We start from the raw sequence: 13,388 nt of genomic DNA, 5'->3' as shown, positions 1-13,388 counted from the left end.
CATGGACCGTGGCGATACCTGAAAAATCGGTTTACTTGAAAACCGTCGTAGGTCCAAGAACCAAATTTCATTACGCAGGTTTGTTCATCGAATGGAAAATATTCTACGTCAATCTCGCAAGAAGATTTATAAATGGCCGGTGGCTTCCATTCCACTCTCCCTGTGTAATTCAATGTTGCCTTTGTAGCTAAAGTCATTTCGAAATTTCCATCAGCGCTGCACATAAGAGAAAGTAGATGGATTTTTAGATTAATGAAATCTCAGGAAGTCCCAACAAAATAGTATTAGTTAGGGGATTTACCTAAGTTTCATCCCCACGGGCGCCATCAAGCGCTATTGGAGAACATACAACACCCGACTAAGTAAGTGTCCTCATGGAAAAGGCAGGCAATTACCAAAATTTAGTGATGCAAAGTAGTAATGGGTGAAATCGGTCATTATTGTATATTGTACAAAATGCTTTTCAGTCATCGGATTAGTGAGTTAAATCAAGTTTTTTTATACAGGGTATTCAAAAAGACAGTCCAAAATTATTATTTCTTCTGATATTAGAGGTAAAACCAAAAGTTTTATAGGTATAAGAGTTAAAGGAAAAAAGAGATCACATACAGGGTGATTGACTATGCAACCAATACCGAACAGCTGCTTGTAGAGGACCTAAAAATGTATCCATTTTTTATATGAAGTTTTTTTTTTAATAAACAGTTGCTGAGATATCTGCTTCAGGAAATGAATAAATTTTGAAAAAATGCTGCATTTTAGGAAAGCCTTAACCTAGAATAACCAAATTTGATAAATATTTTTGTTTTATTGATGTTTTTATTTTTTTAAAATTTAAAGTCTCTAAAAGCTCAATAAGGAGTGGTTTAGGGGTGGATCACCCTTAAAATTATATGATTTTTTTTAAAACCCTAATCTAATTAAAAACTAACGTTTAGCAATATGATCGTAAATTTAATTTTTTATCTTTTTGTAGTCTTACATACAGTGACTTTCAAAAAAACCGCAACACTAAAAAGAACACATCGTTCACGTTTGAAATTCTAGCATTACGTTGGGTCGGGTAATAGATAAAAACGATCAAAATATCAAAAGAAAATTATTGTGAATAAGTGAAAAAAATTAATAATAATTTAATAATGGGTGGTATCTCCTCTTAAATTAATACATTCCTGTAAACGACGTGGCATGCTTAAAATTAAATTGTCAATATCTTCTTGTGATATTGTAACCCAGGCAATCTGCACCTGCTCGCGGAGTTCATCTATGGTCTCTGGAGGGCGAGCTAAACGTTGAAGTCTCCGACCCATTATATCCCATTCATGCTCTATTGGGGACAAATCTGGAAACCGAGCTGATCAAGGCAAAGTATCCAAATTTTCAGCTTCCAAATACCTCAAAGTATCGTTGGCTGCATGTGGTCGCACATTATCCTGCTGAAATGTGCTTCCAGGATGGTCGTGCATGTATAGTACAAGAACCGGTTCTAAGACACTATTAATGTACCTCTGAGCATTTAATCTATCATAAATGAAAACAAGAGGAGACCGACTACCATACTGGATGGCGCCCCAAACCATAACACCTGGTGTTAAACCAGAATGATGCCTTTCCTAAAAGTCCAAATTTAATCGCTCTCCTCTGCGTCTTCTAACACGTAACCGTCCATCAGATCGCCATAAACAAAATCGACTCTCATCACTGAACACGATTCTTCTCCACTCATCCACCCATTGTACTCTCAAACGACACCACTCCAGTCGGGTCACCCTGTGGTTTCGTGATAATGGAAGCCGACCCATAGGACGATATGAATTTAGTCCAAAACTTGGAATTCTGCGATACATGGTACTAAGGGAGACCCTTCGATTTAGGGTGGCTACCTAGTCAGCACCAAGAGACGGAATTGTTTCAAACGGGGCGTCTGTCGCTGAACGACGAAGTCGCCGGTCTTCGCGTCATTCTTGGACGGCCACTACCACGATGACGATTTACTGACCTTTCGTTAGACCAATCTCTCCAAGCTCTTAGCACTGTTGATGCATTTCGATCCAATCTACGTGCAATTTCGCAGAAAGGTAAACCTGCCTCATGCATACTAACAATTCTCCCCCTTTCAAGGGGGGTTAACTGCCGATAAACTGCATTTTGGCGTACACGAGGCATTTTGCACTACCACATATTCAATATGGTACTAACAATACTACCTTTATCGCTATCCGCCTGTAAAAAAAATTGCAAAAAGAATGATCGTCACAGATAAAAAAGTAAAGAAAAACTTCATTTCGCATTAAAATACGAACTTGAAATTTTTATCATTTTTTTTCTCTTTACAAGTCTAAAATCATTCCAAAATTTCAAATATATACAATGCGTTCTTCTAGGTGTTGCGGTTTTTTTGAAAGTCAGTGTACACAGTACATTTTTCAAGAAATCGTTCGTTATTGAGATTTTTTTTGACTTGATGTCAAAACCAATCAATTCGAGCAAAAGGAAATTATGCATCTTAAGGGCTAAAAGGTCGTGCTCTAACTTCTCTTTAATTTTTTCTGTTGCTAAGATCCGACTGTTTTCAAATCTCACATTATTCAAGTTTTTGTAGTTTACAAATTTTTCGTGTATTTCATTTTTGTTTGTAGTAATTTTGTAGTCGAAATATTATTATTATTCGTTTTATTTATTATTTTTTTTATTTTTTTTGTCAGGTGCTGGATTGGAGGTCATTTTCAGTATCCCCTAAAATGCGCTCTTCATTTCGTACATTAACTGCATTAGCGCGTTTTCCAGCGTTATTTATGAAGACAGAATCCGTTTCTCGAGTTTTTCATTTAACATTAGCAAATATTTAACAATGTGGGATAATGTGATTAGAAAATTTTCTTCGCTGTTCTTCTTCATTTCTTCGGCCATTATTTTGGCAGAACCATCATATTACTATAATAGCATAACGAGTTCATGAAATGTGAATTTTTCGGCTATTTTGAATACAAAATTTTTCAAAACAAAAAAAAGGTGCATGAAAATTTTGTAAACTGCATATACTTGAACGAGGTCAAATTTGACAACAGACGTATCGTACTTACGTTATGAAGTCTTCAAGGCACATAATTTCTTTTTGGTCGCAATGATTGGATTTAAAACAAAATCATAAAATATTTTTTTCCTCGATAACAAATTATTTCTCGGAAAGGGCATAAGACTGCAAAAATATATAAAATTAAATTTACTATCAAATTGGTTAACCTTAATTGTTAATTAAATTTTTATTAGTTGTTAGATTAAAAATTGTTAATTAGATTAAAAAAATTCATATAATTTTAAGGGTAACTCACGCTTAAATCGCTGCTTATTGAGCTTTCAGCCACTTCAAATTTTTACCAAATAAAGACAAAACAAAACATTTTCCAAATTCGACCATTTTAGATTAAAGCTTTCCCGAAATACACAATTCAAAAACATGTTCATTCATCTACTTTAATCGATATTTCAGCAACCGTAGGCATCATCAGAAACAAACTATATTTGATAAAACCACATGTTTTGAGATCCTCTACACGCACCTGTTCTGTAACGGTTACGTTGTGAACCACCCTGTATTAAAATTATTGAAAAAATTCGGGGTGTCACAAAGTGTGAAAATGTTCGATACTCTGTATTCTTTGGTCGTGGTCGTACTTTACAAAGTATTGATAATGGAGTAAAGTAGTTCTTTCTTTCAAATTTTAGTTTCTCAGCATCCATTAAATAACAAAATTTTGAAATTTTCACAATAGTAAAATTTCAAGTACATGCAAGAAAAATACCATAGTTACCAATGTTCAAAATCAGCATCTAATTTTAAACAATTATAATCTTTTTGGGAAGGACACAATCTCCATTTGTTATGTTATATACCGGATGTCTCATAAAATACGGGAAAAGCTATAAACTCACTTATTTGTGAACAAAGGAAAAAAATTATATTGTTCAGACTACTACATAACGTCTTATGCTTAAATATCAACTTTGGAATGTTAAATAGACACTGTATTTGATATATTTTTTTATAGAAAGTATTTTTCTGAATTTCTTGTTGTATAAAAAGGAAATATTAGAATAATTTTTTACTGAAAAAATGTGAATAATTTGATGAAAAATTTGAAAAATATGTCATAATAACTGTTCAAAATGGATGTTGTTATTTCTGTTTACGGCGCAGTACAGGAGATCTATTATTATTAATGTTGCTATTAACGACAATTATCAAGGATTGATATCAGTTGAAAATACTAAAAAGTGAACAGGTAATTTACAGATCTACTTGAACCATATTTCAAAAGTAATAAGAACTCTGGCAAAGCAGCACTGGCAAGCAGTAAGCAGTCTCTGTTCTATCCGTTTTCCTAATAGAGAAGTTCTAAATAGCAATAAATTTAAACGTATAGAAGACAACTTAGGACACTGTGGATCTTTTAAAAAGCTGAGAAAATCATTGCAAGACTTTTGACGGGTATAATGATGATAATAATACTAATAATAACAATATCAATTTTGAACTCTTATTATGAAATATTGTTCAAAATTTTCTGTTTTTTCAACTAAAAATAATTTTAACATTAATTTGTCATACATCATCACATTCAGAAACATACTTCCTATAAAAAATGCAGAAAAAATATCAAGTTGTTTAAAATTCTGAAGTTGACTCCTGAATCACATGAAGCTGAGCTTAAAAAATCTATTTTGACGTTATTTAGTGGTCTGAACAATATCATTTTATTTGGTTTTTAGTGTATCAAAATCCATTCATAAATAACTGAATTATAGCTTGGCGCGTTTTCTATGAAACAGTCGGTATATATAAGAAATGTATGAAGAACGTATATGTATAAAAATATGTTAATCTTATGGTAAAGTAAACAATCAAAATTGATTAAGATCGATACAATTGTTTTCCCCAAGGTAAGTTAAAAAAAGTTCTACAATAATGAAAAAAGTATTTTCTACGCTAATGTAGAAAACGGCAGTTTTCACACTGCACACAGAAAATTTTCTACACTCAAATCCATGAAGAAAAGTAACTTTCCTGCACACGAGTGAAGTATACAGGGTGTCCCAAATTAAAGTGCACATATTTTAACCATGGTTTCTACTAATGAAATTAACAAACAAATATTTTTTTTCTAAAAGTCTGTCGTTTAAGTTTTAGGGCTCTTTGAATATGGGACCCCATTTGAATAAAATAATTTATGTTGGAAGAGCCCTTCAACGGATTGTTATGAAATTTGGTGTACAAACATTTTTCGATCGTAGCAATTCACAAATGAAGAAACGAAATATACAGCTTTGCCGTAACATAAATATAAGGGCCGGACTATGAATATAGGAGCCCGTATTTATTTAACGGTTAAATATTTTGATCAAGTGATTACATTACTTGATTATAATTTTCATTTAGAAACTTTTTCGTCTCTTGGAGATTCTTTGCAGAATGTGTCGTTTTCTCGTAGTAATATTTTAAAAGTAATTCTTACTTATCTTCCTCGGATTAGACCGTGTCTGCCTAAAGTTATTTATTGAATTATTTGAAACAAAATAATAAAGAAGATTGAAATTTTACACTACAAAAATTGTTCAAAATGCCCACGAGTTCTGGACTTTCTTTAAATGATAAGGATGATAATTTTTTTGACATAACACTCTTTGAATACTATTTTTTGGGATCATTAAGTCATGCTCAGCATTCCTTAAACTACTAATTTTATTATCCTCAAAATAATTGATTATTTCTTGCTCTTTAACTACCCCATATTGCTTATCATTATGATTTCCTCCTCGTTGAGGAGCGAAACTACCAAATTCCCTCAACCTGATATGAACATTTGTAAACGTTCTTGAATTTGGAAGTCGTTGATTAGGAAATCGCTGATGGTAGATAACTGTAGCTCTATGAGCATTTTATCTGTACTCACCATAAATCAAATAAATATCAGCATATTCGGAATTGCTAAACGGAAGAGCCATCATAAAATAAATGAAAATTAATTTTTATGTAATTTTACAATTAAATATGGCAATAATAGCATTAAAAACAACTAATACCTCTGCTAGTTGAACACAATATGCCAGAATATGACAATTAAAATTATTTTTTTGACAGGGAGAATGATGTGGCTATTCGAGCCATGGCCTATTTAATAACAACAAATTCCTGCAATAAAAAGACGTAAAATTTGAAATTGCTACTACGAGAAAACGACACATTCTGCAAAGAATCTCCAAGAGACGAAAACGTTTCTAAATGAAAAGTATAATCAAGTAATGTAATCACTTGATCGAAATATTTAACGGTTAAATAAATACGGGCCTCTAAACCCATAGTCCGGCCCTTATTTCTATATTATGGCATTGGTTGGCATTGGTATGGTTTTATTTGAGAATTGCTACGATCGAAAAATGTTTGTAAACCAAATTTCATAACAATCCGTTGAAGGACTTTTCCAATATAAATTATTTTATCCAAATGGGGTCCCATATTCAAAGAGCCCCAAAACTTAAACGACAGACTTTTAGACGAAAAGAAAAAATACGCGTTCGTTAATTTCATTAGTAGAAGCCATGGTTAAAATATTTGCATTTTGATCTGGGACACCCTGTATAGTTTCTACCGATTATCCTACTAATTTTTATAAATCGCAAATAAAATCGTTTTTTTGCGAATATACATAATGAAAGTCGTAGTTTAACAAAAAAAACTAATAAAATTCTATGACTTTTTAAAAAAACGTAGATAAAATAAATTTTGTCGATTTCTTTGAGTCAATCTAGCCAGGTTATGATTGGTTCTAGGGACAATGGAAAAACTCAAAAACAAAAATTACACTTTGCCAGTTTTTGAGATCCTTTCATTAAACGTCGAAAAACACTCTGTATAGTTCTAAAACCGCGGTCACCGATTTGCTTAAAGTTTTAAAGTTCTTGTGAATTAGATTTGAAATAATGAAACACCTCTCGTTGAAACGATATTCAAAGGCTCAATCATTCATTCAAACTCTCATGATTAATTTTACAATAGTGTAACAATAATATTAAAAATTTAACGTTAATCATCATCAGCACCTAGTGCTTTTTGGTATTCGGGTACTTACTTGTTATACAGGACTATATCAGGTCTCCAAATATTGTCGGAGGGCACATGTAGCATATCAACGTTTCCGTAGTCTCTTGGATTCCACTTGAGTTTGTAATCATACCATGACTGCAATCGGCATGAAAATTACCAATTTTTTTTCTGCAATCAACCATAAAACATACTTTTGCTCTTCCAAAATAGAGCGCTAAGTAGGTACCTACTAATTTTACAAAAAAAAAATGCATTTTTACAATTTCGAAGCTATGTGACGCTGGTTAAATAAATGTAACAGCGACTTTTCATATACTTTTGTTCGATGCGTTCAACCCTTTTTCTTATATATTTTAGGGGGTAAAAGAAAGTATTTTAATTAAAAGCGAAGTCAGAAAGGCGGTGATTTGGATTTTTACCCACAAAAGATGGATCATAGCAATGACGTGAAACGTACTATACTGGGTGTCAATTTGAAAACTTCCCTTCCTCATTATCTCGGAACAGTATAGATTTCTAAAAAACTCCTCGGTTTTCTTGTCGGAAAGAAAAATGTGTAATTCGCTTTACCTCCTTCAACCCTCTAGCCCGTAAAGTCACCGTCTCAAATACACTGCTCCAAGAAATTAACGCACCACTTAATAATTATGGAAATATTTGATAATTTGAGGTCCGAAAAAAAAATTCTTAGATGGCTCTTTGTATGTTAGTTTCCATGACTATAAACATTTTTTTATTTATGCGAACCATAAGTTGGCTATTCAATTTTTTTGTTTAGTATTGATAAAATTCTTTGCCTTTAAAACGAATTGTATCTCAAATATTGGTTTGAATTTTGACGGTGTGGTGTAAAATGTACGCAAATTTTATAGTACCCCCTTAGAATTGTACACTCCCCGCCAGAAAGATAGCCCAGGTGTGCTATCTTTAATTTTTCACCAACGCATGTAAAGTTTTGAATTTGCGACGAATAATATGAAACCTTATCAGCTCAGAATGTGCGGTTCGTTGAGATAGTTAAAAATATTAAAAGATGTAGCGGGCAAAAAAAAATGTGTTTTAATTTGAAGTACGAAATGATAGCACATTCCGTTAATACATTTCGAAATTCCTCAGTATTTCATTATCTGCCAACGAGGAACGAATACATCGTGATATTGTATAAATTTATTAAAAAAAAAAAATTAAACGAGTCAGAAAAGAAGCAAATATTTGAATTAAAACAACAAATTTTATCAGTATCGAAAATATCGAAAGTAATAAAACGAAGTCGTAAAGTAATACATAATTTTTTTATAAAATGTTGAAGAATATGGGAAAAAGAAAAGTACTGGTCGGTCGTCATCGTTACTTGATTGTGATAAACGAGCAATTTTGCGTGTAGCTTCTAACTCGCAATTAACAACGAAGCAAATAATGGAAAAATCTGGTGTTGGTGCTAGTGTTTCAAGTGTTCGTCGAGTTCTACTATCCTGCAAAAAAATTAAGAGACTAAAATTGAAAAAAAAAACCTCCATTGACAATGAAACACAAAGCAGAACGTTTGAGCTTTGCGAAAGAGAGAGTGCATTGGGAAAAAAATGGAGGAAAATACTATTTTCGGACGAAAAAAAATTAAATCTCAATGGCCCTGATGGGTTCCAATACAATTTCCATGACTTAAGAAAAGAGACGTTGTCAGCAATTTGACGACAAATGGGAGGAGGCAGTGTAATGGTTTGGGCTGGCATCGGTTATTTCGGCAAGACAAGTATCAAATTCATTAATGGGAGAATGAATAGTGTCCAATACATAAATTTAATAAAAGAACAAATAAATAATCATGCAGAACGCATTTCTGGACCTGATTACATCTTTCAACAGGATAATGCAGCTATACATACATCAAAATTGGTTCAATCATATTAGGAGTTGGAATTAATTCGTAGCGTTTTATTTAAGAAAAAAATTTATTGATTTTAAATGAAAAAAAATATATATTAATTAAAGTATTGTCCATCGCTTTTTACTACTTTTGACCATCTTTCGGGTAGGGCACGAATACCGCGTCGGAAGAACGCGTTGTCTTTAGATGCAATCCATGAATCGACCCATTTTTGACAATCTTCGTAAGAAGTGAACTTCTGCTCAGACAGACTATGAGCCATCGAACGAAACAAATAATAATCAGATGGAGCAACATCTGGGGAATACGGCGGGTGGGGCAGGATTTCCCATTTAAGTCTTTCCAGGTATGTTTGTACCGGTTTTCCGACGTGCGCACGAGGATTGTCGTGTAGCAAAATGACTTTGTCGTGTCTTTTGGAGTATTCCGGCCGTTTTTCTTTCAATGCACGGCTCAATCGCATCAGTTGTAGACGCTAGCGGTCTCCAGTTATGGTTTCATTCGGTTTCAACAGTTCATAATAAATCACACCCCTCTGATCCCACCAAATACAGAGCAGAAGCTTAGACCCATGGATATTCGGCTTTTCCACTGATGTTGACGGTTGACCGGGCTTAACCCATGACTTTCTGCGCTTCGGATTGTCGTAACGGATCCATTTTTCATCACCAGGGACAATCCGATGCAAAAAACCTTTTCTTTTTTCCCGTTGAAGCAGCAGTTCACACGTCAAATAACGGCTCTCAATGTCCCTTGGTTTCAATTCATATGAAACCCAATGTCCTTCCTTTTGGATCAAACCCTAAGTTTTAAGACGTTTTTCTACCGTTGATAAGTTAACTCCCAATGATGTAGACAATTCTTGAAGTGTTTGACATGGGTCTTTGTTGAACAATGCCTCCAAAGCATTGTCTTCAAATTTTTTTAGCTGACCAGATCGCTCCTTGTCAACCAAATCGAAATCACCAGCTTTAAAACGTGCAAACCACTTCCGGCACGTTTGTTCAGCTAGAGCATGTTTATCATATACTTCCACTAAAATACGATGAGCTTCAGCAGCACTTTTGTTCATATTAAAGTAATGAAGTAAAATTCCCCGCAAAAACCCTTTATTCGGCACAAATTGTGACATATTCAATAAATTATAAAATGTCGTTATTTATTATTCAAAAAGTGGACATGCAAAGCAAATGACCTCTAATGACCGCTGTTTCACGATAAGTATATTATTGTAGATAACAACGAAATACTGTACTGTCTATGCCATCTCTTGTAAAACGCTACGAATTAATTCTAACTCCTAATATTTTAACTAAAATAATATTTCTGTTTTACCGTGGCCTGCACGCTCACCAGACCTTAATATAATTGAAAATTGTTGGGCAGAACTTGCCCGTGCCGTGTACAGCAATGGAAAGCAATATCAAAACATACAAGAATTAAAAAATGCGATTTTACGTGAATGGAATACGTTAAATCAAAATTATATCCAAAAATTATATAAATCGGTACCAAATCGTATGATAAAAATTATAGAAAGCAAAGGGGGATGCACACATTACTAAAGAATTATTATATACAGGGTGTCCCACAAGTGTTTCATTATATTTCAGTGGGTAATAGTACATTGAAAAATAATATGAGTCCCTATATAAACCATATTCCAATAATGCTTCATTAAGAAGATACAGGGTGTTAAACTTTTCTTAAAAAATCTAACTTTTATTGAAATATTCAAAACAGTTTGAGATATGTAAGTGAAATTTGGCATGTTTTGAGAGTTAATGTAGACGCATTTATTTATGCAAAAGGGCTATTTTTCGTTTCTCCAGTGACGTGCGTACGGACACCTCTCAGCACATTTTTAAAGAAAAACATGGTGCGCCACTGCTTTTTATCAAAATAAAAATTATTTTTAGAAGTTTAATTTCATTTAGAAGAAAAATGCTCACTTGACTCTTTTTCGTCCGACGCATCGTTTGCCAGTAAAAAATTGAATACCGTCTATATGCACGATATTCTCTAATGGCCGCCTGCACACAAATTCAAAACACACCTGGAATATTTCAACGTATCAGAGTATCAATGAACAGGCGAGCTCAATTATGTATTGAACAAAATGGCCATCAATTTGAACAATTTCTATAATGTTATAGCAAATTAATAATATTTAAAACAAACTTAATATTATTAAAACCATTTAGAGAATATCGTGCATATAGACGGTATTCAATTTTTTACTGGCAAACGATACGTCGGACGAAAAAGAGTTAAGTGAGCATTTTTCTTCTAAATGAAATTAAACTTCTAAAAATAATTTTTATTTTGATAAAAAGCAGTGGCGCACCATGTTTTTCTTTAAAAATGTGCTGAGAGGTGTCCGTACGCACGTCACTGGTGAAACGAAAAATAGTCCTTTTGCATAAATAAATGCGTCTACATTAACTCTCAAAACATGCCAAATTTCACTTACATATCTCAAACGGTTTTGAATATATCAATAAAATTTAGATTTTTTAAGTAAAGTTTAACACCCTGTATCTTCTTAATGAAGCATTATTGGAATATAGTTTATATAGGGAGTCATATTATTTTTCAATGTACTATTACCCACTGAAATATAATGAAACACTTGTGAGACACCCTGTATACATATATATGTATATATTAAATTATTATTAATTAAGATTTATGTTGATTACTACATATTATCTTGTAGATGTGCTATCATTTCGTACTTCAAATTAAAACAAAAATTTTTTTTGCCCGCTACATCTTTTAATATTTTTAACTATTCTCAACGAACCGCACATTCTGAGCTGATAAGGTTTCATATTATTCGTCGCAAATTCAAAACTTTACATGTGTAAAATTACTTAGGTAATTTTTGGAATTAATTATATGCTGCTTCTTTCTCTACGGTAAAAATATATTTTATAACGTAACACGCACAACTTCTGTGTTGGAGACCAGCAGCAGAAAGAAGAGAGCGATTTTACATTTTTCCAATCTTAAATACTAACATATGATTTGATAGACATAGGCGTACCCTGTCCTGGATTCACCTGCTAACGCAAAACCACACAACTAGCTAATTCTAATACCAACAATAACTTAAGATAGCAGTGCGCCAAAGAAAAATCGGCACTTATCCCTGCCTTATCGTAATCACATGGACTAGAAATCCATTGCCGACAAAGGCGTTTGTGGGCAATTTTGATGCCGCCAAATCAGGATAGCGAGTTCTGGCATACCCGATAGCATGCTACCAGAGGCGTACCAGAAAGGGTACATTTTACCCTCGCCCAGCCCATAACACTCAATTAAAAACCATCTTTACGTTAAATTTCGAACAACATGCGTTGGTGAAAAATTAAAGATATCACACCTGGGCTATCTTTCTGGCGAGGAGTGTATCATGCAACGGCAATCCAGAAATTTGACACCTGCTGAATGTGCCCAAGCGGTCGCACTGCATGAAGAAGGATGGGGTCATCGGCGAATAGGAGAAAGATTTGGTGTGTCCCATACATCCGTATCGCGTATGATTGACCGCTACAGAGAAACGGGTGACCATGCCAGAAGAGCAGGACAAGGCAGAAACCGCGTCACGGCTTCTCGTAAAGATCGTTTTTTAAGGCTTTCCGTGCTTAGGCGAAGGTTTGTGACAACAAGATTGCTACAACCCCAGCTTGAAAATGCACACAACCATCGAATAAGTTTGGAAATAATTCGGTAACGTCTTCTGGAAGCAAACTTGCGTCCTCGTACTCCAGCCTGAGGTCCAGCGTTAACTGTGGATCACCGCAGAGCCCGATTACGGTTTGCAACAAATCATGTGCATTGGGAAGATGCTGATTGGGAACGAGTTCTTTGGACAGATGAGTCGCGATTTTAGAAGACCAAATGAAAGATATACCCAATGTAATAGGTGTACAAAAAGAAACTGAGTAATGAAGTTATATGCAATAAAAAAACATACTTAGACACGTTCAATTCGCCTGCAAATGTAAGCAGGTGTTGTTTATTTATGACTTTTTATATGATAAAAGTTTCAGTTGCTTAGGGGCTGTAGTTCAGTGCACAAAACGTAAATAGAGACATGGACATTTCCAAGCAATATTTGAGAATATCAATGTTGTTCTGTTTTAAACTGAAAAAAAAAATGCTGCTGAAACAACAGAAATGGTTAATTCGGCTTGGAGAGATAATTCTGTTGGTGCTTCAACTGTTAGGAGATGGTTTTAAGAAGTTTGGTGAGGAAAATTTTTGTCTTGAGGACGATCCACGTGCGGGTGTTGAAAAAAAGATTCAAGACGAAGAACTGCAAACTTTACTGGATGAAAATCCATGCCAAACTGAAAAACAGCTTGCAGAGCAGTTAGGAGTAACTCAACAAGT

The 13,388-nt window shown here is 33.8% G+C and overlaps 1 protein-coding gene across 14 annotated transcripts in view; it reads right to left on the bottom strand.

Annotated features, from left to right (window-relative positions):
- Positions 1 to 13,388, bottom strand: part of LOC136346945 (acetylcholine receptor subunit alpha-like) — a 66,949-nt gene that overhangs the window by 6,706 nt on the left and 46,855 nt on the right. For 13 of the 14 annotated variants that reach the window (XM_066296514.1, XM_066296512.1, XM_066296513.1 and 10 more), the window contains 2 exons: positions 7,128 to 7,237; positions 36 to 216 (listed from right to left, as the gene is read on the bottom strand). In XM_066296514.1, coding sequence (XP_066152611.1) covers positions 36 to 216; positions 7,128 to 7,237 — 291 coding nt within the window. Of the gene's footprint in view, positions 1 to 35; positions 217 to 7,127; positions 7,271 to 13,388 lie in introns of all 14 variants that reach the window. The other variant, XM_066296526.1, reaches the window with a different exon arrangement.

This window comes from Euwallacea fornicatus, chromosome 25, assembly GCF_040115645.1.
Source record: "Euwallacea fornicatus isolate EFF26 chromosome 25, ASM4011564v1, whole genome shotgun sequence".
Taxonomy (NCBI): Eukaryota; Metazoa; Arthropoda; class Insecta; order Coleoptera; family Curculionidae; genus Euwallacea; species Euwallacea fornicatus.
The sequence above is the reverse complement of the archived record's forward strand: the minus strand, read 5'-3'. Positions and strand labels throughout refer to the sequence as shown.